Genomic DNA, 25,726 nt, shown 5'->3' on the forward strand with positions numbered 1-25,726 from the left:
AAGAAAGAAAGAAAGAAAGAAAGAAAGAAAGAAAAAGAAAAGAAAAACCAGTAGCTTACATTATCTTCAATGGTGAAAGGCTGAAAGTTTTTCCCCTAAGATTCAGGACAAGACAAGGATGCCCACTTTGGCCATTTATACTCAACATAGTACTGAAGTCCTAGCCAGGGCAACTAGGCATGGAAAAAAAAAAAAAAAGGCACCTAAATTGGAAAGGAAGAAGTGAAATTATCTCTAATTATAGATAACATGCTTTTCTATGCAGACACCCCTGAAGAGTCTATACACAGTAAAAGAGAGCTAATAAATTCAGCAAAGTTGCAGGATACAAGATCAATGTTCAAAAATCAGCTACATTCCTATACATGAACAATGAACAATCCAAGAAAGGAATGAAGAAAACGATTCCAGGGCACCTGGGTGGCTCAGTCGGTTAAGTGTCTGACTTCGGCTCAGGTCACGATCTCATGGTTTGTGAGTTCGAGCCCCATGTCGGGCTCTGTGCTAAAAGCATGGAGCTTGCATTGGATCCTCGGTCTCCCTCTCCCTCTGCCCCTCCCCTGCTCACACTCTCTCTCTTACTCTCTCTCAAAATTAAACACTAATAAAAAGAAAAGAAAAGAAAAGAAAAGAAAAGAAAAGAAAAGAAAAAAGAATTCCACTTAAAACAGCATCAAAAATAAAAGACTTAGAAATGAATTTAACAAAGGAAGAGAAAGACCTGTACACTGAAACTCAAAACATTAAGGTGAAAATATTAATCCCTATCAAAATCTAAATGGTATTCCTTACAGAAATAGAAACACCAATCCTAACATTCACATGCAATCTCAAGGGACCCCAAATTGCCAAAACAATCTTGAAAAATATCACAAGTTGGAGTTGGAGGACTCAGCTTTGATTTCAAAACTTACTATAAACCTACAGTAATCAAAACCGTGTTGTTCTGTCTGGCATAAGGACAGACACACAGAATAATGGGATTGAACAGAGAGCCCAAAAGTAACCCATCACATATACGGTCAATAATTTTCAACAAGGGTGTCAAATTCACAACAAATGATGCCAGGGGAAATTGGAGGAAAGGAGAGACTTTTCAATAAATGATGCTGGAGTACCTTGTAGTGCCAGAAAGAAATTAAGTCTGAAAAAAAGAAAAGCCCACATTGGTGGGGATGTGTTCAGGGTACAGCAGCCAACTGAAAGAGCTCCCAGTGGCCAAAACTGGAATAATTTGAGCCACAATATTGCATTATAACCCAAAGTATAGGGGCGCCTGGGTGGCTCAGTCAGTTAAGCATCCAGCTCTTTTTTTTTTAAGATTTTTTTAATGTTTACTTATTTTTGAGAGAGATAGAGGGAGAGAAACAGACAGCGAGCGAGCAAGCAAGCATGTGAGCGGGGGAGGGACAGAGAGCTAGGGAGACTGAGGATCCACATTGACAGCAGAGAGCCCTATGTGGGGATCGAACCCACAAACCATGAGATCATGACCCGAGCTGAAGTCAGATGTTCAGCCAACTAGGCCACCCAAGCACCTTAGCATCTGGCTCTTGATTTCGGCTCAGGTCATAATTTCACAGTTTGTGAGATCGAGCCCCGAGTCAGGCTCTGCACTGACAGCATGGAGCCTGCTTGGGATTCTCTCTCTCTCTCTCTCTCTCTCTCTCTCTCTCTCTCTCCCTCCCTCCCTCCCTCCCCTGCTCATGTGCATGAGAGCGCATGCTCTCTCTCAAAATAAATAAACTTAAAAAAAAATAACCCAAAGTATAAAGTAAGTATGTGTGGGTCCATACTGATACAAATAAATGATTGAATGCATTGCTAAATGGGGGAGAAGAGAAAAATCTCCTATGTAGAATTCCGAATAAAGTAAATAGATCCTCCGCTGAGTGCAGTGATCAATTCCACTGCCAGAGAAAAACCTGTGTTGGACTTACTGACGTGAAGTCTATTGTCTCCAGCATGTCACCTTCTTAAGGGACTTTCAAGGGCAGTTTTGACTGTGATTTTTGCCCTACATGCTGAGGGTTGACTTTAAAACTTAAACCTGAAGAAGATGGGGCCCTATTATATTCACTCCCTGTTAGAGCCCACTACTGGGCCATATGTGAGGCAGGGCTCCATGTTTGCTTTTCAAATAGTCATAGGGCGCTTTATGAGGTGCCCTGTGATGTGATGTTTCCGCAATCATCTGGTGCTGAAATTGGAACATTTACACAAAGGTTGGACAATGGTGCCAATTCAGCTGACACCCTCCACCTTTTTCCTAAACAAACCAGCCCCCTTGCTGCCTCCTCTTTTCATCACAGCCTTGCCCCAGAGAACCTTCTCATTCATTGCCTTAAGTGTCTGCCCTCACCTGTTACATTCATGCCCACCATCTATCCTACTTTAAACCCATGTCTTCCTATTAATATCTCCCAGTAGAGTACTGATGATTAATATTCCCTACAACAGAAGTGACTTGGAAACCCAGCTTTCCCATAATAGCTGCAAAGACTTGGCCCTGATTCAAGTCCACAAAACACAAGCCAAATTACACACTGGTGAAGCCTTTTTTTTTTTTTCCCCCAAATCCTGCCCTTACATGAGTTAAGGTGGAACAAGTATCATGTGAATACATTGTTCAAACACAGGGAGAGGACTGTACCCCCAACTTAGTTTCCATTTCTTCGTTCTTCTTCAAGTCCCCGATTTCCAACTGTCCTTATTTTTGATGCCTTGTCTTTCTTTAAAAGACGCTGGAGAGAGGGGCACCTGCTCAGTTAAGCATCCGACTTCGATTCAGGTCATGATCTCACGGCTCGTGGGTTCAAGACCCACGTTGGGCTCTATGCTGACAGCTCAGAATCTGGAGCCTGCTTTGGATTCTCTCTCTCTCTCTCTCTCTCTCTCTCTCCCACTCATGCTCTGTCTCTGTCTCTCTCTCTCTCTCTCTCAAAAAGAAATAAACATTTGAATAAATAAATAAATAAATAAATAAATAAATAAGGCTGGAAAGGAGGGCAGAGGGAAGTATGGGGCTTCATGCCCTAGGAATGTGGAACCAGGGAGAGGTGTTTTATGGTTTTGTTAAATCTTTTTTTTAATGTTTTTATTTGTTTTTGAGAAAGAGAGAGGCAGAGTGAGTGGGGGAGGGGCAGAGAGAGAGAGCGGGAGACACAGAATCTGAAGCAGGCTCCAGGCTCTGAGCTGTTAGCTCAGAGCCTCACACGGGGCTTGACTCACGAGCTGTGAATTCTGGACCTCAGCCAAAGTCGGACGCTTAACTGACTGAGCCACCCAGAACCCCCAGGGAGAAGTTTTTAAGAAGGTCAGATTCATATTTTTGGTTTAGAAATTTAGCTCAGTCTGGTGGCAGTGGTTGTGTGTCCCAGTGATTTTACATAGGAAGAATCATCACTCAAGCAACCAATTTCAAAGGGACCTCAAGGTTTGAAAACAACTCAGCGAGGGTGGGGTATTCTGAAGCTCAGAGGCCTCCAGTACACCTGAGTTTGAACAGATTTGCTCCTGAGGCTTCCTGTTTTAATGTCACCACCGGTTCCTTCTCCAGCTCCCATCAGAAAGGATATTGAAGGGACAGGAGTTGTGAATGGAGCACTATTGTCCCTCTGTGGTGAGAGCAGTGGAGAGCAGTGGTCACCCTGGGCATACCTGGGTCAGTCCAAAGCCGAGAGGGCCGGGAGCTCATATGATCTCAGGGTACCAGAACACTAGAAGAAAGGCAGAGACATGAGGTTCAGAAGTTCTGGCCTACAAAGCAAATTGCATTAAACTAGCCACGGTTCCAAACTTTTGTCTCATCCTGATAAACATTAAAAAAAGGGAAATTTGTATAGCTTGCTGGGATCAACTTGAGGGAGCTTGGATAATTCTAAACAGAGCTTCATGGAAGGGTGCCTGGCTAGCTCTGGCTGTACAGCATGAGACTCTTAAATGGAACTTCATGGATAATAATTATTTACATTGCTTTTCTCTGTATTCTTATAAAAATAAAAACAAAAACAAAAAATCTATGGTACTCTATAATTATGAGAAGAAAAATACAAACAAAGTTATTGGGGCAGATTTAAATATTGAATCCGTGTAAAATTTCTTGACAACTCTGTGATTTTTTTTTTAATGACAATCTACAGCTCATTTCTCTGTGTCTTTTTTATACCAGGTTTTATGTTTAAAATGTCTGCACATCAGAGCGCATGGCTGGCTCAGTCAGAAGAGCATGTGACTCTTGATCTCAGGGTCTTGAGTTCGAGTCCCACACTGGGTGTAGAGATTACGAAAAAAAAAAAATACCAACTTTAAAAAAATTAAAAAAATAAAAAACAAAATGTACATAAATCCCGATCAAGACATTTTAAATGATAATCTCTTCCATTCTTGATAGTTATCATGCATGGAGAACAAATTTTCTTGGCACAAGAAGCGACGATGATAAAAAGTACAAGCCGTTTTTATCAGTTCATAATTTTATGTAAGATTTTGCATAGAGGTGGGTCTTGGGGCACCTGGGTGGCTCAGCAGGTTAAGCGTCCGACTCTTGATTTCAGTTTAGGTCATAATCTCACGGTTTAGGAGTTTGAGCCCTGCCTCGCGCTGACACTGTGGAGTCTGCTTGGGATCCTCTGTCTCTCCCTCTCTCTCTCTGCCTCTCCCCTGCTCACGCGCGCTCTCGCTCTCTCTCTCAAAAATACAATAAAAAAAAAACTTTAAAAAAAATCATTAAAAAAGAAAAAGAAAAGTAGGTCTTGCTACAGTAAAATCCGTGTGTCCCTTGTTCATTTTCATGAACACCCAGTACCAGCAACCAGGTCAAGAAACAGAATGATACCAGCATCCCGGAAGCCTCATTCAAGGCTTCTCACATCAAATAGTCCCTCTGCCCTCCCGATAGGGGAACCACCATGCCGACTTCTGGAAGTGTGATGTATACAGACATACTTGCACCTGTGTGTTGGTGCACACGTATGCAGTTCTGCTGGGAAGTGTCTGGGGGTGAAGTTGGTGGGTCACGGAGCTCACACCTGTTCAGCTCCAGCAGCTCCAGCTGAAATGGTTCCAACTCAAGGGGCGCAGTGCTCCAGCTGCCCCGTGTCTTTGTCAACGCGCGGTGGTGTCTGATAAAGCCACAATTTTTTAACACTGATTTATAAATACATAGCAGCCGAAATCATGTTTCAAGGCTCTCATAGCTCTCTTCTTCCATTAACAATGGCAATGGTGACTTTTTTTTTTTCTGACAATGTGACTGGATTTTGAATCCGAGAGAGGTCGGTCACACCGAGTATTTGGACACCATGAAAGTAATCCAGGGTTTGGGCAAGCTGGGTGAGAGGCCTCACTGCAGCCGCCTGCTAAGAGGTCACCAAAAGGCCCACTCAGTTGCAAAAGAAGAGACATTTCCTAAATAGGCGAAGCCAGGATTCAGGGTCACTCCCCACAGCAGCGGTGGGGGAGCCTTCTCCTCCCTCCAGGGCCGAGGGGTTCCCATCTTAAGGCTCACTGGCTGGGATGCGCCAACATGCATTATAACCAGATGCCTGACTTTGGTGTAGTCATGATACTAATTCATCGTCTCAAACAGAAAGCCAAGGAGGTAGCAGACATATCACTGTCCCCTTAGTACAGAGGAGGAAACTGAGGCCCCAAAATGTAAGGGATCGTCCTCTGAGTAAAGCCAGAATCCCTGCTTTGCACCTTTTTGCTGTTGCAGAGCCTCATTCACAGAGGCCATTTTCTGAGAACAATATCCTGCTGGAGAGCTGCGAGCCTTCCCTATCAAAGGGAGGCGTGGAAGACCCAAAAACAGAATTCCAAAGGTGAGTGTTATTCCCTCAGAACCTACTGAGGCTTCCTGTGGGCTTCTCTGCTCTCTTCTGTTTCTCTCTCTCTTCCCTTTCCCATCAGGTGCCGAGTCCTGTCTTCCTCACTCCTTCCTCTTTTCCCTCTCTTGCCTACTCTCCTCCCATTTTTACTTATTTTTATTTTTCAAAAGCTTATTTACTTTTGAGAGAGAGAGAGAGAGAGAGAGAGCAAACAGGGAGGTGCAGAGAGAGAGGGAGACACAGAATCCAAAGCAGGCTCCAGGCTGAGTAGTGAGCACAGAGCCCGACACAGGGCTCGAACTCACAGCCCAGAGTTCGAGATCTCAGATCATGATCTGAGCCAAAGTTGTCCGCTTAACCGACTGAGCCACCCAGGTGCCTCTCTCCTCCCATTTTTAAAAAGTGTCTATTTGTTTATTTTGAAGGAGAGAGAGTGTGTGTGCACGAAAGGGGAGGGGCAGAGAGAGAGGAGAGAGAAAATCCAAAAGCCAAAAGCCAAGCAGGTTCCGAGCTACCAGCGCAGAGCCCCACTTGGGGCTCCATCTCATGTGAGATCACAACCTGAGCCAAAATCAAGAGTCGGACACTTAACCGACTGAGCCACCCAGGCACCCCTCGTCCAATTTTTTAAGTAGCTAAATACAGGATGAGAAGATTCTAGATACACACATTCTCCTTGTGTCTGTAAGAAGATATCCATTCTCTGTTTTAAACTTTAAACCAGGCAGTTTTAATCTTTTATGTCTTTGAATAGAAAACTAAAAACCAATTAAGTTGCTCTGTAACTTTCTGGCTGTGGGTAAGTTATCTAACACTGTGCCTCACTTTCCTCACCTGTAAAATGGGGACACGGACAGCACCTATTTTGTTGGGTCATTGTGAAGATGAAATGGGTTGATATATATAAATTGCTTTTTTCCCCCCACTTTCTTTTACAGCTTTATTGAAATAATTAATATACCATAAAATTTACCCTTTTAAAGAGCCCACTCCAGTGGGTTTTAGTAGAGTCAGAATTGTACACCCGTCACCATGATCTAATTCTAGAACATTTTCATTATCCCCCAAAAGAAACTCATTAGCAGTCACTCCCCATCTCCCAAACCCCCGAGCCCTTGGCAAACAGTAATCTACTTTCTGCCTCTATGGATTGGCCTATTCTGGACACTTTGTATAAATGGAATCATACAATACGTGGTCTTTTGTGACTAGCTTCTTTACTTAGCATAATGTTTGTAAGGTTTCAGGTTTCGTCCACGTTGTAGTATGTATCACTACTTCTTTTCTTTTCCTTGAGCATGTGTAGTATGTGTGTGTGTATAATTTATTTTTTCTTCTTGGTGCTTTGAAATTTTTTCCTATAATTTCTTTTTTTCCTAACTTTATTGAGGCATAATTTACTAATAAAAATTGTTTCTAAGGTTGCCTGTGTGGCTCAGTTGGTTAAGCGTAGGACTCTTGATTTGGGCTCAGCTCATGACCTCACAGTTGTGAGGTCAAGCCCCAAGGCTCCTTGCTGGGTGTGGAACCTGCTTAAGACTCTCTCTCTCTGCCTCTGTCTCCCTCAAGTGTGCACGTGTTCTTTCTCTCTCATAATAACAATAACAATAATAATAGTTTCTATTTAAGGTGTACAATGTGATGATTTGATATACCTATACACTGTGAGATCATTACTACAATCTAGCTAATTAATACATCCATCACTTCACATAGTTACCTTTTTGGTGTGTGGTGAGAACACTGAAGATCTACTCCCTTAGTGAATTTCAAGTGTACAACACAGTATTATTAACTAGCGTCACCACACTGTACTTTACACCCCCGGAACTCATTTGTCTGGTAACTGAAATGGTCAACGGGTATACGAAAAGGTGCTCGACGCCACTGATCATCAGTGAAGTAAATTTGTGAAAACACAAATTACAACCACAAAGAGGTACCACCTCACACCTGCTAGAATGGCTATCATCAAAAAGACAAGAAGTAACAAGTGTTGGCAAGGATGTGGAGAAAAGGGAAGCACATTAATGTGCTAAGTGTTTGCCAATATTAATTTTAAGACTTCTACCTTGTAGTAAGAGCTCTGCCTCGACTTACCTCTGTGATTATTAAAGGAGCCCCTCTTACTCAGAGTCTCCAGTGGTTAAGCAGGACTCTTCCATTAAGCTGGCATAAGTAATGATTTACCATTGAGAAAAAGGGAGTGAGGAATTCAAAACCAATCGGCACCTAGTTCCTGGAGGAAAGTTGCTGGAACTTTCTGACCCAGAGAAGCGGGTCTTGAGTCTTCTGTATTAGGTGATACTGACTCTGCAGCAGTAAATGCACACTCATACTTCACTTTGGGGAACAGTTCCTTGCTGTCTTACCTTGGGCTGCTAGAACAAAAATATCATAGACTGCATGGCTTAAATGGCGGATATGTGTCTGTCTGTTCTGGAGGCTGGGAAGTCTGAGATTAGGGTACCAGCCTGGTTGGGTTCTAGTGAGGGCCCTCTTCCTGGTTTGCAGATAGCTGTCTTCTTGCTGTGTCCTGACATGGTGGAGAGCGAGCTGTAGTCTCTTGTTCTTAAGAGGACACTAATCCAGCCTGGGGGCTTGACCCTAATGAGCCTATCTAAACCTAACTACCACCCAAAGTCCCCATCTCCTATACCACCCCACCAGGGGGTTAGGATTTCAACATACAAGTGTTAGGGGGGACACAAACATGTGAACCATAGCAAATTGCTACTTGTCAACTGTCTCCCTGTCTTTTTTTAAGTAATGTTTATTTATTTATTTTTGAGAAAGTGGGGGAGGGGAGAGAGAGGGAGAGAGAGAATCCCAAGGAGGTTCCACCCTGTCAGTGCAGAGCCCGATGCAGGGCTCCATCTCACGTGAGATCATGACCTGAGCCGAAATCAAGAGTTGAATGCTCGCTCAACAGACTGAGCCACATAGGCATCCCTCGTCTTTTGTATTGTGATTATTGGCTAGAGGAGTCTATACTCATTCCCTCCTATCCCTGTCATTTATGTGACAATAATCACACAAAACACCCTGCTGGGGGTCATAAATATTTAAACAGATAATCCACTTTTAAATTTGACACCGTTAACACATAAAGGATGTTTTGAAAGGAGAACAAAAGTATATTTCAAGAAGACAAGTTGAAAATTGGTTACAATAGTGAAAGGCCATCTAACTGACAAATTCTAAGGACATGTAGCTTTGCTGAAGGCTCACTGACTTACAGAGAAAAATATCTGGAGTCCACCACAAGTAAAAAAGCAGTCTAATATTGTTTGTTCTTTTCCGAATCACCTGGGTGGCTCAGTCAATTAAGCGTCTGACTTCAGCTCAGGTCATGAAGTAAAAAAGCAGTCTAATATTGTTTTTTCTTTTCTATTACAAAAGAATACAAATACACCTTGAATTGAAGTGCTTCTAACTCCACAGTCTATTAGGGGAGGAACTCAGTTTCCCAATTCAGTGATATATCCTCCTCTGGCTGAGAAAAATGCCATGGACAAAATGTGGTTTGAAAAAAGTATTCAATTTTTTTTATTACATTTCTTACAAGCAATAATCATCTCATGCCGTTTACACTAAGTAACAAACTGGAATAGCAAAGCACTACAGAAATGAATATTGGAGAAGCCCTTGGGTGGTGCTAACCAAGACCTGGTCCTAATCAGTACTGGCCATAGTTCTTTCCACAGGAAGAAGCTTGCTCTCTGTGAATTCCAGTGGGAAAGCATGACTTAATGGGAATACCTTTCCATTGCCTATTCTATTAGATACTTTACACTTTCCGGAAAGCCAAATTTCTTTCTACCACAAGGAAAAGTGAAAATGATGCCTTGCATAATGCCTTACATTCATTCATTCATTCATTCATTCATTCACTTCCCTAGTAATGTGGGAATCAGGAATCCTGTCTTATTGGTGCAGGAACTGAGGCTCCAAAGGTATAAAGGCAATCTCTTAGTAATTACACGGGAAGCAAGTTGACCAGCGCTTTAAACGAAGAGGCATCGCTACCCAGTTAGCATGCCCTTTAGCCAGAAAGCTTTTCGGTTTTAAGAAAAATCAGAGCCTGACCAGCCAGCCCACAGTATTTAGATGAAAACAGGTGACCGTGTCTACAACATTTAATTATGGATCTAAAAGCAAAAACTCCATCTTCTGGTGGCACCTACCGCGCAAAGGGCCAAAGAGGCTGCGATTACTAAGGCTGGTATTGAGCAAAGGACCAGGGTCAGCAGAACGCTCAGAGGGGACAGATTATGTGTGTGTGAGGGGACGGGAAGAAGAGGCAACCGCAGCCACACTTTCAGCAGTGCAGGGACGCTGCTCCGCGCTCGGCTCTCGATTGCTAGCGCCTGGCGCGGCGGGCGGTGCAGCGGCTGCAGGGGCTCTGCGCTCGAGCGGTCGAGCCTGACCCGCAGCCTCCGAGTCGCGTTCGGTTGCGGCCCTGGGGCCCGGGGCGGGTAGGCGGAGGCCGCGGCGGCCGGCGCGGGGATGTCGAGGAGCTCGAAGGTGGTGCTGGGCCTGTCGGTGGTGCTGACGGCGGCCACCGTGGCCGGCGTGCATCTGAAGCAGCGGCAGGACCGGCAGGTCGGTGTCACGTGACCTCCTCTTCCGGGGCCCGCGAGGGCGACCTAAGGCCCAGTGGCCTCTCTCCGCGTGGTTCTCCGTTGCTCCTCGTCTCTCCCTCTTTCGTCGGCTCCGCGGCGGCGCGATCCTGCGTCCCACCCATTCCTCGATCACCCCGGTCACGCGACTGCGGCTCCCACGCCGTCCGCCCGGCCCGGGCGCCGCAGCCCCCGCGGCCGCGTGCACCGGGAGGCCCCGGCGACCCCGTCCTGCCGGCGCGGGGGAGCCCCTGCCTCCCGCGCCCGCAGCCTCCTGGCTCCAGCTAAGGCAGGCCTGCAGGGTGGTGGGTGGCCCGGTTCCCAGGTCACCTCCAGCCTACAGTGGCACGGACTTTTCAGCGTGTCGCTTGGGCCGCTGCAAAGTAGAGGCGGGAAAGGGTTTTCGTGGGGGTGCACTCAGCAAGTTGTCGGCCTCTCCCCAACCCCAGGCCCAAGGTTGAGGCTCAACCCTAATGTATCTCATTTCCAGTGTTAATGAGATTTTATCCTAGGATTAAGGAGGCTGCCCCGAATCCACTTTCTCTGCCTTTAGCCAAGGTAATTTAGTGGATGCTTTTTGTTTGTTTGTTTGTTTCTTTTAAGAAACAGTATGCTGTGGAAACAAGATTCTGGGAATTAGAGATACCAGCCTCCAATTTTTCTTTTTTCTGTACCTGTATTTCTAGAAATATCTGTAACTTACTGGTCGGTTGACCGACCGCCTGTTCCTGTGTGTCAGTTCATATTGTTTTTACTCTAGTTGGCAAATGTTTAGTGATTGGTCTGTGTGTGCCAGGCACCACACTAGGCGCTTTGGGAAACAAAGATAGGAAGGACGGGCGTTCCTGAGTTTGTAACTGCTTCACACCGGTGCTGAAAGTTGAGTTGAGAACAGGCAACTAGGTCAGTGCGTGCGTTAGGGTTGGGCTTAGTTTTGCCAAGGGTGGAAGTAATGAACTGGATGAATCAATAGTAAATGGCCTTTTGTCGTACTGGGCTGTGCAGTGTGCTTGGTACACAGAGATGAAGCAGAAGAAGTGTTGTCCTTGTTCACAGTCTGGAAATCGGGAAGGTGTGATGGTATAAGAATTTGGGGGAGGGGCTATTGGGATGAGTAATGAGGGCCTGGAAGAGGTTAGAGATTGGGGAACAAGGTATGGGTTCTGAGGGCGGAGCTTTTGGAATGGAGGCAGGCAAGTTTCTCTTCTAAAAGTGAAAGGAAAAGAGGGTGATCAAAAGAAATTTGAGGTGGAGTAGAGGATGGTCAGATGTAGCTCTGAGGTCAGTGGAGGCAGAGATTTTCAGACTATGGGGTAGGGATGGATGAGAGCTTGGTTCTGAACTAACTCAGCATCTCTCGTTTTTACAATGTCACCTACTCCAGACCTCTTAAATCAGAATCTCTTGGATATGGGGAATCTTGATCACGTATGTGTTAAAAGCCACCCAGGGGATTCTCACATGCAGCTGGGGTTGAGTATCTCTGTACTAGAGGGTGGAAAAACAAAGATTTAGGTATTTGGAAATTAGATGAAGAAAAGATTGACCGGAATAACCTGTGTTTAATTTGCATCCAGTCATTCAGTGGACTTTTTTTTTTACACTAGGAAGAAGACAAATGATTGACACATTGGGTATGTTGGAAGGTTCAAGGAAGCAAGAAATAAAATAATGACTGTTGTTTTCTAGCATTTCTTGACTGTTTACCACATGCCAGGCACTGACATTAATCCTCACAGGAACCCAGCAAAACGAGTTGTACTACATGAGTAATGGTGAAGAGGTCTTGGTGGTTAGTAAGAGAGGTGATTAGTAAGGTAGCTAAGTGCAGGTCACAGGCAGTCGGCATACACTGCAACTTGAAAGAAGGTAGCACTACAATGATGGCAGGAGAGCAAGCTCCTAAGCCATATGCTGAAGTCTGAGGAAGGAAGATCAGGTATGGAAGATCCCAGAGGCAGGTATGGAAAGAATGATTCCATTGGATGGTGTGGGCTTTGGGGGTGGGGTGGGGTGTGTGCATGGGTGTGTCATGGTACAGGAAGTACAGGACCCAAAGGACTGGGGAGGGAGGAGCCAAATGTCTCTGGAGATCTGGCTAAGGAGCAGGGTCCAAAAAAGATGGTTTTCAATTGTGTTATCTGTTCTAGGACTCTTAAACTTCCCAATTCCCCCCATAATAGTGAGTGAAACTCTAGGCCTGGAGGAGATCTGGCAAGTAGGTACTTGGCGAGTTTCTTTAAATAGGCATAATAGGGACACCTCAGTAGCTCAGTCGGTTGAGCGTCTGACTCTTGATCTCAGCTCAGGTCTTGATCTCAGGGTTGTGAGTTTAAGTGCATTGTTGGGCTCTGTGCTGGGCATAGTGCCCGCTTAAAAATAATAATGATGATAGTAGTAAAATAAAATAGACCTAATGATTACCAACAAACAAAACCCCAGGCCCTGGGCCCCACCCCCATTAATTCTACCTCACAAGGCTGCTGTTAAAAAAAAATTAGTATTTGGGGACCTAAAAACTAGAAAATGGCAATTATTAGTAATGACTGGACTTAGGCTTTAAAAAGTCTCATCTTAGGTGCCAAGTCCGTGTTCTGGAATTTCCGACCTGTCTTTAGTGCTTCTCAAAGTAACTACCACCTTTCTTTTTTCCTCTGGTAGTAGCATTGTATTTTTCCCGTCTCTCTCAGTCATGTAATTGATTAGTAATTCTGTATAATTTTTACTTCTTCTTATGCACTAGAAGAAGCTAAGATCTTTATTTTCTTGATCCTGATAGTTTGCTTAAGTTTCAGGAATCTTTTTTTCTTTGATATTTATTATTCAGCTAGGATCATTGCTAATAGGAAAGTAGTTTGTAAAGTTACTGTAGTAATTCTCACCAGATCTTTTAAAGCATTGTATATCAATTAAACTTTTAAAATTCACCTCAGGAACAGTTTTTTTTTTCTTTTCTTTTTTTAATTTCCCATGAAGCTTCTATACTGAATGTTCAGGAATTTCTTAAAATATGGTTAAGAAGTCATTTTAAGTAATAACACTGGTGGAGCACACGACCAAATTAATCTGATAGCTTGTTACATTTTACATTTATGCAGAAAGTTGAAATAGTAATTAGGTATTTGGAGTCTCAAAGTTTTCAGTGTATTTTGGTAGTACTGTTACTCAGATTGAATGGCACAAGGAAGGGAACCACCTGTTTGGGTGTTACTGAAATCTGTTTCTTGCGTTTTTAGAGGCTTCACGATGGAGTGATCAGAGACATTGAGAGGCAGAATCGGAAAAAAGAAAACATTCGTCTCTTGGGAGAACAGATTATTTTGACTGAGCAACTTGAAGCAGAAAGAGAGAAGATGTTATTGGCAAAAGGATCTCAAAAAACATGACTTGAAATGGATGCCAAATATTGATGGGACAGTGTTGAGTGTGGGTGTGTGTGGATGGAGAATAGCTTTGTGAGGTGTTCACCCTTTTTTTGTCACTGTCCTTTCAAACTTGACCAAAGACAAGGACAGTGGATCACATATTCTAAATTATTGCTTAAAAGTCCCTTCTATCTGAGTAAAGAAGTAGGCAGACACTCTCGTGAAGTTTCTGTCTGTGTGATCCTGGTAGAAGCCCCTTGAAGCCTGGTGTCCAGAGCTTAGGATTGTTCGTGAAAAGCACTTGAGAGCCTGGGAGAGGAAGGGATGGATAGTAACATCCACCTGAGTAGTTTGATAAGCCGGCATGATGATGAAGCCACGAGAACATCTACCTCAGAAGGGCTGGAGGAGGGAGAGGTGGAGGGGGAGACTCTCCTGATCGTTGAATCGGAGGACCAGGCATCAGTGGACTTATCTCATGATCAGAGTGGGGATTCCCTCAACAGTGACGAAGGAGATGTGTCCTGGATGGAGGAACAGCTGTCCTACTTCTGTGACAAGTGCCAAAAATGGATACCGGCCAGTAAGGAGCTTCTCAATTCCTTTGATTTGTCAGTTCCAATGTGAAGGTTTGTTTTTCTTACCTGTGAACGAAACATGAATGTACAATGGACCTAAATAAAAAGATAATTATTAATTTATGATTAGTTTAGTTGGTTAATGACAGATTTATATAAAACGTAGACACATTTGTGCTAATAAAAATTACTGTCAACCTCTCACATTGTTAAGTTAACATTTTGGACGGCAACCCAATAAAAGAAAGTTGGAAATCCTGTGTTATTTAAAGAATTAGCCACATTGTTTAACAAGATCACGTTATGGATTTAGGGCCCAATACTAGGCCCAGTATAGAATGAAAGTTCAAGTTATTCTATTAATATTTAACTTCCGTGGAAAACTGTTGTATGCTGAAGTAAGTCAGAATTAGCAGATTAAAAATATTTTATGCTTTTTTTCTGGGACCATTCTTGTTTTCTGCTTGCTGGCTTCCTAGATCTGCAGACGACAGATATATATACACATGCTGCCCCGATACCTCACTCTTTCAGCTAATCTTTTCATCTGCCAGTATCCTGGCTCTCAAGGAGCATGCTTTGGCAGTCATCACGAGTCTTACCAAAATGGGATTTTCCCATTCGGCAGAGACTAGGAAAGACATCGGTACCAGAGGAATTCTTTGTGTAATACTTTGTAACTAGGTCAGAGAAATTTCAGCTGAAACGGGTCAGTTTCTGGTATGTGGAAGTGTTTTTAAGATGGATTTAACTATTCAGATTAGTAGTTACTATTAATAAATTAATAGTAACAGTTTCATAGGAAACAATCTAGAACTTTCTATGCATTAGCTAGCGTTTGCTTCTGAGCTCTTTCTGCTTGTGATTTAGGGCCCTGCCTGAGAAATCTCTGGCGTTCCACCTTGTCCTCTAAGGATACATTTTAAACTGTCCATCACGATAGGGTCCCTGCTAACTTCCTCAGCGTCTCTCCTCAGTATCCTGTCCCCACACAACCAGAACTTTGCAGTTAGGGTGAGCTTTTAATTCTCCACAAAAAAATTCTTATACCAAGGTCTCTGCACACTTTAATTTCCTCTCTGGAATATGTGTCTCTGTAGCCTCCGTGGGCTCCCGCCATTCACATAGGCACCCCTCTTCCCCTGGCCAATTCTAATCATCCTTCAGGTCCCCTGTCAATGCCACTTTTTCTAGCTCTCCCATCTTCCTTGTATGGGTTGGGCCTCCCTTTTATGTACCCTCGCATTGCCCTGTGGCACACACCACATTCCATTCCAGTGGTTGTCCTGTCTCCCAGAGCATTGGCATCACCTGGGGAACATTAGAAAATGGAGAGACCCAGACCCCGCCTTTTAGAGATTGGTTCATTCTGTGTGAGTAGGCCCAGGCATCTTTTAAAAAAACAAAACCACTTCATGGGTGATTCCAATGTACAGTGAGGATGGAGAACCGTTGTGCTATTATGATTACCTATTTCCTTGTACATCACCCTCAGAACTTCTAAAATGCCAAAAGCAGACTATCTTGGGCGCTGTGTTCCGGTTCCTAGGCCAGTGCCTGGCACGCAGTGGGAACTCAGATATTTCTTGAAAGAGTGTGTGGAGACCCATAGGAGTCAGGAATGTTAACAGTTGGAAAATCCAGTGAGAGCAATGAAAACGTGATTTTCCAGCATCTTTCTCCTAAAAGCTAGGAAGCGTACACTTAACAGGCATACGCTTTTCTTCTGTGCTTTTCTTCTGTTTTCCCTATTCCTGTCCTGCTATCATGGGTTAGCTGAAAAGGAGGAAGAACACACGGGAAGCATGGAAAATCTGGTTGATACACTGATAAATGCTGCTCTAGATAAACCTATGATGTGCTTTTTTGTTTTTCTCCTAGGTCAGCTGAGGGAACAGCTCAGTTACCTTAAGGGTGATAATTTTTTTAGATTCACTTGTTCCGATTGCTCAGAAGATGGCAAGGAGCAGTATGAAAGGCTGAAACTGACATGGCAGCAAGTGAGTAAAAAGCTCTTCCCCTAGAATTTGCAGGGTCAATCCCCCAAGGAATTCATTGGAATGAATATTCAGAGAACAGGGAGCTTACACATAGGCTTTTGAGCTGTTTTGAGGGTCGCTCCTTACTTCGCAATGAAAATGACAAATATAGGGAGAAAGGAGTTCTTTGTGAAAATACTCCCTGCTAATGTGGTGAATTAGGTTTGAGATTCTCGAAAACCTCACACACACAGTTTCACATGAATATGATGCCAGACTCTGATTTTAATTGAATTCCCAATGAGGTTCATATTTTTCTGGCAGCCGTTTTTAGTACAATGTAAAGGTGACCACGTCGGAAATAGTTTGGGAAAGTATAACGTGGCTCATTGCAGAAGCCAACGTAATCTGGCTTTTCCGCGTTTGAACACGGATATGTTTGAATATTGTTGGGGGAATGAATATCTACGTCCACCTTTTAGCCGTCTCTAGTACCAGCCCCCTCCTCCAAGCCAACTGTAGCCTGAACAATAGCTTTTTACTGATCACCAGCTTGTCTTAATTTTTTTGGTTTGTTTTTATATTACTAACTAGGTCTATTGCAAGGTACCAATGGCCATAGTCTGAATTCTAAAAATGAACGAATTACACATTACTTTGAGTTTTTATGTTTATTCATTTAACAAATATTGAGTGCCCATGATGAACCAGGTGTCATTCTAGGCCTGGAGACTGCTGTGATGAGGAAGACAGCTAGGCAGCTGACATTTTAGACATTTTAGACAATAAGCAGACAAATAAACAAGTTAATTACCCATAGCACTTTTTTGCTATGAAAGAAATAAACAGGGTAAATGAGAAAGAGTTTGGATGAAATGATCTGAGCCACTAAGGTATTCCTTATAAACTGCAGTTGCTTTAGCAGCTTGGACTATTAATTATCAGTGCTTTACTAGGAGATGTGCTAATGAAATCTGTCAGTGGTGAATTTAGGGAGCCTTTTTTGACTTGGCTGAGTATGCAAGTAGAAAATGAAGGGATGTTTGTACTGAGAATATAGTCTTATGCGTATTGTAATTGGGATGTTTTTCTCAAGGTGTACCTGGGATATTGTGTCTAGGCAAGGTCAGATTAATATAATAGATTATTCTCATGTGTACACCCATCAGCAGATTTGCATTTGATCTGTAAGCGTCTCAAAAAGCTGTAAAGTGGAAGAAGAGCAAATATACGTAATTTATTGGCAAGAATATGAGTTTTTGCAGAGGTTCTTTTGAAGAGAACAACTGGCTTTTGGTTATATTGCTCAGAAGATACAATATTGGCTCAGTTTGCACATTTAATTAGGCTGACATCACTTGAAAATTATGTTTTCACTTCCAGAAGATGGATTGATGGTAGATAATATCTTGGTACGATGAAGTGATAGATCAGACACGTCTGGTTCTTGGTAAACTACTGACCAGTATTTCTAGTTGCCTCTAAGAAACCCAGCCTCAGGGTGCCTGGGTGGCTCAGTCGGTTGAGTATCTGACTCTTGATTTTGGCTCAGGTCTTGATCCCAGGGTCATGGGATTGAGCACTGCGTCGGGCTCCTCACTGAATGCAGAGCCTGCTTAAGATTCTCTCTCTCTGTCTCTCTCTCTCTCTCTCTCTCTCTCTCTCTTTCTCTCTCTTTCTCTCTCTCTCTCCCTCCCCCTCCCTCTCCCTCTCCCCCCTTTCCTCACTTGTACCTGCTCTCTCCCTCTCTCCCAAATAAATAAAATGAAAAGAATTTTTAAAAAAATTAAAAATAAAAACCCCAGCATCTCAAGAAAGAGCTAAATCAGATGGTGTTTTATAGATTCTATTGATGTCACCAAATAATATATTGGAATGTGGGGTTTCTGTCTTTTTAAATCTTAAACTTTATATTTGTTGATTTACCAAAGTAATAAGTAGAAATGCCTGTTTCACCACAAAATACCAACAGTACAGAGAGTCTGGTCTCCTGACCTTTCTTCCATGCTCTTTTTTGTGTTCTCTTCTCGTAGTGACTTGTGAACAGCAGTTTGAAATGCGGGAGAAACCATCATGTGTTTGGGAAGGATAGGGTAGTGGTTATATTCTCATCCTGGATGCTTATTCTTACATGGCAGGTATAGCACCTACCGTGATCTGTGCTCATTATTTTTCTAGGTGTTTTTCAGCAGGTACTTGTGAAGTGCCTACTGTGGCTGAGCCAGCCCCGAGCTGGGCCCTGGGGATACTCTGTCACTGATAAGCTCTTGTGAGAGTGAAAAACTGAACTGGGATTCATTTTTTTTTAAGATTCCAGATTCCAGGCGAGGGGGAAAACCATGTCCTTCATAGATTTTGCAGTTTGCTTAATAAATATTAAGTGTTACAGAAAAAGTTATTCTCAAGTAAATGTGTGAATTTTAGCTTTTTAAAGTGGTGAAATAATTCAGACATGCAAAAAAAGTACCAGAAATAAAGCAGCAGACAGTGTCTCTACTGCCGAGATTAACAGTGAATACGTGTGTCTGAAGTACTTGAGGGGTCTGGGAGTAGGCAAAAGAAGCTGATTTCAGACTTTCCTTAAAGTATTTCTTGAACAATAGCTTTTAAAATTGAGGTAAAATATACATAACATGAAAGTTTACTATTTTAACCACCTTTAAGCATATAATTCAGCGGCATTCGGTACATTCACATTGTTTTGCAACCATCATCACTGTCCATCTCCAAACATATTTATCTTCCCAAACTGAAACTCCATATCCGTTGAATAGTAAGTCCTCATGGACAATAACTTTTTAAAGAAGCTGTTGGTTAGTTGATGTAGACCTGTTGCAACAGTGAGTGGAAGGACTTGACAAATCCGTCAATGGGATTAATTGTTTGGTGGGGTTTCTGCAGGTTTCACAAGTGTAAGGAGCGGGGAGCTTGGTTAGTGGAAGTGTCAGTATTACTGGGCCCTTTGAGTTGGAGGTTTTCCCTTGGACCATTGAAGGTCTCGAGCTGTGAGCACGGGGGTTGGGGAGCCTGAACTGCAGTTTACTAGCCTCCTTACACTTTCAGGATGTTCCTTCTGGAAAGAATAATTAAGTTAGATTCCTTACATAGATTCTCTGTCCCTTTTTCAATTTCAGTGGCCCCAAATCAATCATTATTTTCATTAGGTTGAAAATGTAGTTTCAAATAGCTTGTATTGTTTTGTTCATTTACATGAATTTACATCATGACAAAATTGCATATATATTGATGCAAAAAGAAATGCCTCAAAGGATAGTCATTGAACATGTTAAAAGTGATTGTTTCTTGATGGCAGATCTAGAGTGATTTTTACTTCCTTCTTTGCTTTTCTATTATGGAAGTCTTTTACAGTGAGCACACGTTACTTATATTTCTGGAAAACACTTCCCAATTCCGGGCTATGAATTAATCACCTGTAGACGAGCAAGGCTGGACCAGATGAGGAGTTTCCACTTGGAGCTCTGAGAGTAATGCTAATTTCATCAGAAGAAAGGTTTCCGCAGCTAAAAATGGCTAAACACCGAGTAGATGGTGACCAACATTATTTTCAGCTTTGAAATTCTGAGAGTCTTTGTTTTTGCTCTCTAAAGAGCTTAGGAAAGTATATAGATAGGCAGGGGTGACTTTCAAAATAAAGGTTAGCACCATCATTCAGAAAATGTGGGCTGCAGCAGATACCTGGATGCCTGACAGCCAGTAGTGTCCCTTTCTCTAGTGCCGTGTTGTATAAGATGGAGGGAAACGGAGGGTGGGGGGAGGGGGGATGGCGGGACAGGTTGCTTGCATAGGACAGTCGTTGTTTATCATAATCAGTTCAGCCACACATTAGCCCTGCATGTGCAACGTGTAAGGAACAACGGCAGATACTTAAGTGGATTAGTGATATTGATCTAATGGAAGCAAAACAGAAAATAAAATTCTATACTGAGAGTATTCCAAGATATCACCCTTTCCCCCTCTGTTCCCCACCATTCCTACTCAGAATAGAAAACAAACTTTTTCCCCCTGAAGGTTAACATCCCTAATCGTGCTTGCCTCCCAGCCCTTGTTGCGTTTGTGTTCCAGGTCGTCATGCTGGCAATGTATAACTTGTCTCTGGAAGGAAGTGGACGGCAAGGTTATTTCCGATGGAAAGAAGATATCTGTGCTTTTATTGAGAAACATTGGACCTTTTTACTGGGGAATAGGTAATGTGATTTTTGGAAATCTTATACTTGCACAAAGAGGTGAAGAACAAAGTACACAAGATTTGAGATAGCCTAATGCAGCCCTTTAGGAATTAGAGTACCTGTGGCAATTACAAAGAATTTTTTAATTCAGAAAATGTTACTTTTTTAAGTTAAAACACGTGTTTGTGGAAAACCAAAGTGGAAGTATGTACTGTTTTTTGGATTTTTTTTAATGTTTATTTGTTTTGAGAGCGAGCGCAAGCAGGAGGGGCAGAGACAGAGAATCCTAAGTAGGCTCCGTGCTGCCAGCAGAGACCAGTGTGGGACTCGATCTCGCGAACCATGAGATCATGACCTGAGCCAAAATCAAGAGTCGGATGCTTAACCAACTGAGCCACCCAGGCACCCCGGAAGTATATACTATTAAAAAATGTAGGTTTCCGGACTTTTCTAGTCCTACTTTAGAGGACACTCTTGGTTTCTACTGAGCATGAAGAGATTTGAAGAGATTCTTAGAATGTTAAACAATAGAGAGCTTAATTCCATGAGGCTGTTTAATAGTTGGATGAATAACTAATTTGAGGATATATGATCATTTGTCCTTTTGAAATCAGTGTCTGATAGAAGGTCAGAGGAAGGAAGATAATGGCAATGGCTGACTTCACCTCTTTAAATTGCTCTTCATTAATAGACTCTTATCAGTATTTGTTTTTATGAACTGGAAAGTAAATACTGGTGATACGTTTTGGTATTACAGTGCTTAGCAAAGTCTAGGCACATTAATACGCATGTGGCTTGTTCATTCATTCCTCTACATGATAACGCATTGATTTTACTGCTGAGCACGCCTCATTGGTGGCTGCTTTGGCTCATCACACTCAGATATGCCAGGGCACAGATCTTAAAACCACATGCTTTAACTAAAGATCCATGCAGATCAACAAGATTTTTATTGCCGTTAGGGATTAGTGAGTTTCCAACTGCATTTGCAAGTTGTATGAGATTCTGATTGTTAGTTGCCATCTTAAGTCCTGTGTGAGGCTCATATGTCTTGCTTAATTGGGTCAGGGTAGACATGATACAGGCTCTGATCACATCAGGTCAGAACAGGAAGTTTGTACCTGTCCTTTCTCTGAACGCACTGTGGCCTCTGTTTCCTCGGGCGCCGAGAAGACACAGCTCTGCCAGCATCACTCGGAGCTCAGGGAGGGCAGTCGAAAGGAGAGGCGGCTTTCTGAAGGCTCGCTGTGAGGAGAAAATAGAAGAGATTCAGTACATTTTTACAAAAGGAGTTATTTTTGTTCTTGAGTTATTTAGTAGTACTAAGAAAAGAATTGACAGTATAACTGGTTCTTTTCTTAAAGAAAGGGAATCTGTTGTCTTAGTTTAATGATTTAGCACTATTTATGGAACTTAATATACCCCATTTATAAAGCACAAGAAAGGGAAAAAAACTGATAAAATTAGATCTTGGAATGTTTTCCTGATCTCTCAGTGCCATTCTGCTTAGTGGATTGTCTTCTAGAAGAAATTGGATTTAAATTGCCTGTTTTTAAGGATTTTGCTATATTTTAACATAAGTTGTTCAGTTGTTTCATTTGTTCATTTGTAGAGTATGTTTGGAGAGGAATCAGCCAAGGCTTTTTTTCCTTTTTAATCCTTTACTGAAAGGCATTAATTACTCTCCAGTTTCTGTGCAGTTTAACTGTTAAACTAGTGGTTTTTGGCCATGTTAGTGAATCACTAGAATTACCATTTACTTATTTGAATCAAGCCCCCCCCCCTTTTTGTAAATACATTCATTTTGAAAAGAAACTTCACACCGCCATGATAAGTGGAAAATTCGTATCATTTGCCATACATAGAATGAAACTATAAAAATAGGTGCACTAAAAATAACACAATGTTATTGAATTATAGCTGGATCTCATGGCCCATAAAGGCAATCAAAGCCCTCTTTCGTAATCAGAAAGGGAAGCAGTGTGTGCTTTAAGTTAGAACTTAAAGCAACCAACTTTCTTCTTGATCTAACCAGAAGGAATGAGAGATCATTAAAAATTACTCTGTGATTCCTTGTCGATTAGTTCCCTACGTCAACGTTGTCCTTTGCTTTTGGAACTCTGTTATAAGCGTCGGTGATTGGAAAAGCCACCGAAACCCCTTGCCCAAGGCAGTCAGCACGTGCTCAGACGGCTCTGTGTGTGAACATCCACAGAATCACTATGCCCCAGGGAAGCGGCCTGCAGAGAACATGTACAGTTAGATTTTTTTCATAGCTACTGAAGATTTTAATTCTGCTATCCATAGAACATTCTTTAAATTCCTAACAAGATAAGCATTTCTCATTTGCCGTATGACCTAAGAGAATAGTGTGAAGTGCGGGATTTGAATACATTTTCTTTTAGATGTTTACAGGTTTTTCATTCGTGGCTTTAATGTTTTCCGAGTCGCCCTCTCTCTCTGCCCCTCCCCCACTCACACTCTGTGTCTCTCTCAAAAAATGAATAAACATGTTTAAAAAAAAAGTAAAAGGTTTAATTAATTGCTGCAGTTTAATTGCCTTTGTATGTGTGATCATTTAATCTGCTTTTATAATCCTGACCTTGAATTTTTCCAGGATTAAAAAAAATTTTTTATTAATTTTTTTTTTTAATTCCAGATTGTCTAGGTGGCTTGGTTGGTTAAGTGTCCGACTTCGGCTCAGATCATTATCTCACTGCTTGTGAGTTCGAGTCCTGCGTTGGGCTATGTGCTGTCAGCCCAGAGCCTGGAGCCTGCTTCAGATTCTGTCTCCCTCTCTCTGTGCCCCTCCCCTGCTCACACACTGTCTCTCTCTCAAATATAATATACATTAAAAATTTGTTTTTAATTCAATATTTTAAAAAGTTTTTATTTATTTATTTTTTATTTATTTTTGAGACAGAGAGAGACAGGGCGTGAGCGGGGGGGGGGGGGGGGGGGGGGCAGAGAGAGAGCGAGAACCAGAAGCAGGCTCCAGGCTCTGAGCTGTCAGCACGCAGGGCTTGAACTCACGGAGTGTGAGATCATGACCTGAGCTGAAGTCGGATGCTTAACTGACTGAGCCACCCAGGTGCCCCTTTAATTTAATATTTTTTCATTCCAGTGTAGTTAACATACAGTGTTATATTAATTTCAGGTATGGAGTATATAGGAAGTATAACTTTGAATAATGAAGAATACTTTGAATACTTTTTTCTATTACTGTATTTCATTGATTTCTAAGATGCACACTTTTTTTTTTAAGTTTATTTATTTATTTTGAGAGAGACAGAGACAGTGTAAATGGGAGAGGGGCAGAGGGAGAAGGAGACAGAGAATTCCAAGCAGGCTCTGCACTATCAGTGACGCGGAGCTCAAACCCATGAAACCGTGAGATCATGACCTGAGCCAAAACCAAGAATTGAACGCCTAACCAACTGAGCCACCCAGGCACCCCAAGATGCACATGTTTTAAAATTTTTGCATCTCTTTAAAAATTTTTTTTTAAAAATTTCACATTTCTGACATCTGGATACATCTTATAAGGGATAGTGTGTCATAACTGATGGCTAGTTTTCTTCTTTTGTTGTACATAAAATGGTATATCTTAAAGTCAGTGGGTCTTACATATGATGAAATATGATAAAGCACATTCATAGTATTTAAAATTTTTTATTTTATTATTTTTTAATGTTTATTTTTTGAGAGGGAGAGAGACCAAGCATGAGCAGGGGAGGGGCAGAGAGAGAGGGAGACACAGAATCTGAAGCAGGCTCCAGGCTCTGAGCTGTCAGCACAGAGCCTAATGCGGGACTCGAACTCACAAGCTGTGAGATCATGACCTGAGCTGAAGTCAGACGCCCAACCAACTGAGCCACCCAGGAGCCCCTCTTAGCCCTTCTTGATTCTATACTTTTTTGTTTCTTATTGTGTATCTCCTTTATCAGGAATCAACTCAGTGAAGGCAGTGATTTTGACTTATTTTCCTCCCATTGTTCTGTCCCCAGCTTCTTTTTTAAAAAATGTTTATATATTTTTGAGGGGGAGGAAGGGGCAGAGAGAGAGGGAGACACAGAATCTGAAGCAGGCTCCAGGCTTGGAGCTGTCAGCACAGAGGCCGATGTGGGGCTTGAACTCACAAACCACGAGATCGAGACTTGAGCTGAAGTCGGACACTAAACCAACTGAGCCACCCAGGCGCTCCTAAAATTTTTTAAAGGGTGTGACAAAGATTCCAGGGGGATGGCAGAGTAGGAAGCACCAAAAGTCTGTTCCCACCTAGACAACAAACAGTTGAAATGGCAGAATCTGTCTGATGTAACTATTTTGGATCTCTGGATCTATATTGAAGGCTTGTAACTTCCAAGAGGAGACTTGGAAGGTAAATTGCAGTTGAATTTGGTCAAATTCAGCTGTTAGTAACATTTACCCATTCCACACCCTTCAACCCTGTGTCAGGCAGCAACACACTTGTTCCCCAAGCAGCTCACACGTAGCTTGTGGGAGCCAGGGTAGACAAAAAGGACCCTGTCCTCCAAATGTCAGGAATCTGTGTTCTGATTGCTGATTGCTGCTTCTCATCACAGAAATGCAGATGAAGAGGTGGGTTGCACCTCCCCTGAATGGTTGCAAACCCTTCTCCCTCTGGTTGAAATGACTTGAAGGAGATTTAAAGGGCTGGCACTCCCCCTACCCCACCCCATTTTATTTTTCTCTTTGTCCCCTTTGTGGAGCCAGACTTTAAAGATAAGACAATCAAAAGTAACCACATATACAGAGGAAATTAGAAAGTCACCATGCATGCCCAGGGAAAGGCACAGTCTCAGAAATGACCCGGGAAGACCTTAAGTTTATACCTCAGGTTGATCTTTGATACACAGACACCCTACAACAATAAAAAAAAAAACAAAAAACAAAACAAAAAACAAAACCAGACACAAAAACCCGTAAATCTCAGAGGAGGAAGAGAATCTGATTTCCAGAGTTACTACATTATTAAATTCAAATATCCAATTTCAACAAAAAATTACAAGGAATACAAAGAAACAGGAAAATATGGCCCATTCAAAGGAAAAAACAATAAAACAACAGAAACTGTCCCTGAAAAAGACCTACTGGCGTATCTATAAGACAGACTTTACAACTGTCTTAAAGATGTCCTAAG

The 25,726-nt window shown here is 42.4% G+C and overlaps 2 protein-coding genes across 3 annotated transcripts in view; both read left to right on the forward strand.

The window, feature by feature from the left end:
- The first annotated feature begins 10,233 nt into the window (after nucleotides 1–10,233).
- Nucleotides 10,234–13,841, forward strand: LOC125936846 (protein PET117 homolog, mitochondrial). Of its 2 annotated transcripts, none has more exons than XM_049651184.1 (2): nucleotides 10,234–10,436; nucleotides 13,690–13,841. In XM_049651184.1, exons 1-2 carry the CDS (start codon nucleotides 10,341–10,343, stop codon nucleotides 13,837–13,839), a joined length of 246 nt encoding a protein of 81 aa, XP_049507141.1. In that variant the 5' UTR covers nucleotides 10,234–10,340; the 3' UTR covers nucleotides 13,840–13,841. The 2 variants fall into 2 exon arrangements, 1 of the variants encoding a protein (XP_049507141.1); XR_007462150.1 differs by lacking the exon at nucleotides 10,234–10,436 and adding an exon at nucleotides 10,444–11,011 and having other exon boundaries at nucleotides 13,690–13,778.
- A 299-nt stretch (nucleotides 13,842–14,140) lies between these two features.
- KAT14 (lysine acetyltransferase 14) overlaps nucleotides 14,141–25,726 on the forward strand; it is a 36,978-nt gene continuing 25,392 nt past the window's right edge. Inside the window, exons 1-3 of the mRNA XM_049651182.1 lie at nucleotides 14,141–14,401; nucleotides 16,278–16,396; nucleotides 20,459–20,580. Coding sequence (XP_049507139.1) covers nucleotides 14,143–14,401; nucleotides 16,278–16,396; nucleotides 20,459–20,580 — 500 coding nt within the window. The 5' untranslated portion in view covers nucleotides 14,141–14,142. The remainder of the gene's footprint in view (nucleotides 14,402–16,277; nucleotides 16,397–20,458; nucleotides 20,581–25,726) is intronic.

The sequence above is a fragment of the Panthera uncia genome, assembly GCF_023721935.1.
Source record: "Panthera uncia isolate 11264 chromosome A3 unlocalized genomic scaffold, Puncia_PCG_1.0 HiC_scaffold_11, whole genome shotgun sequence".
In the NCBI taxonomy this organism is placed as follows: domain Eukaryota; kingdom Metazoa; phylum Chordata; class Mammalia; order Carnivora; family Felidae; genus Panthera; species Panthera uncia.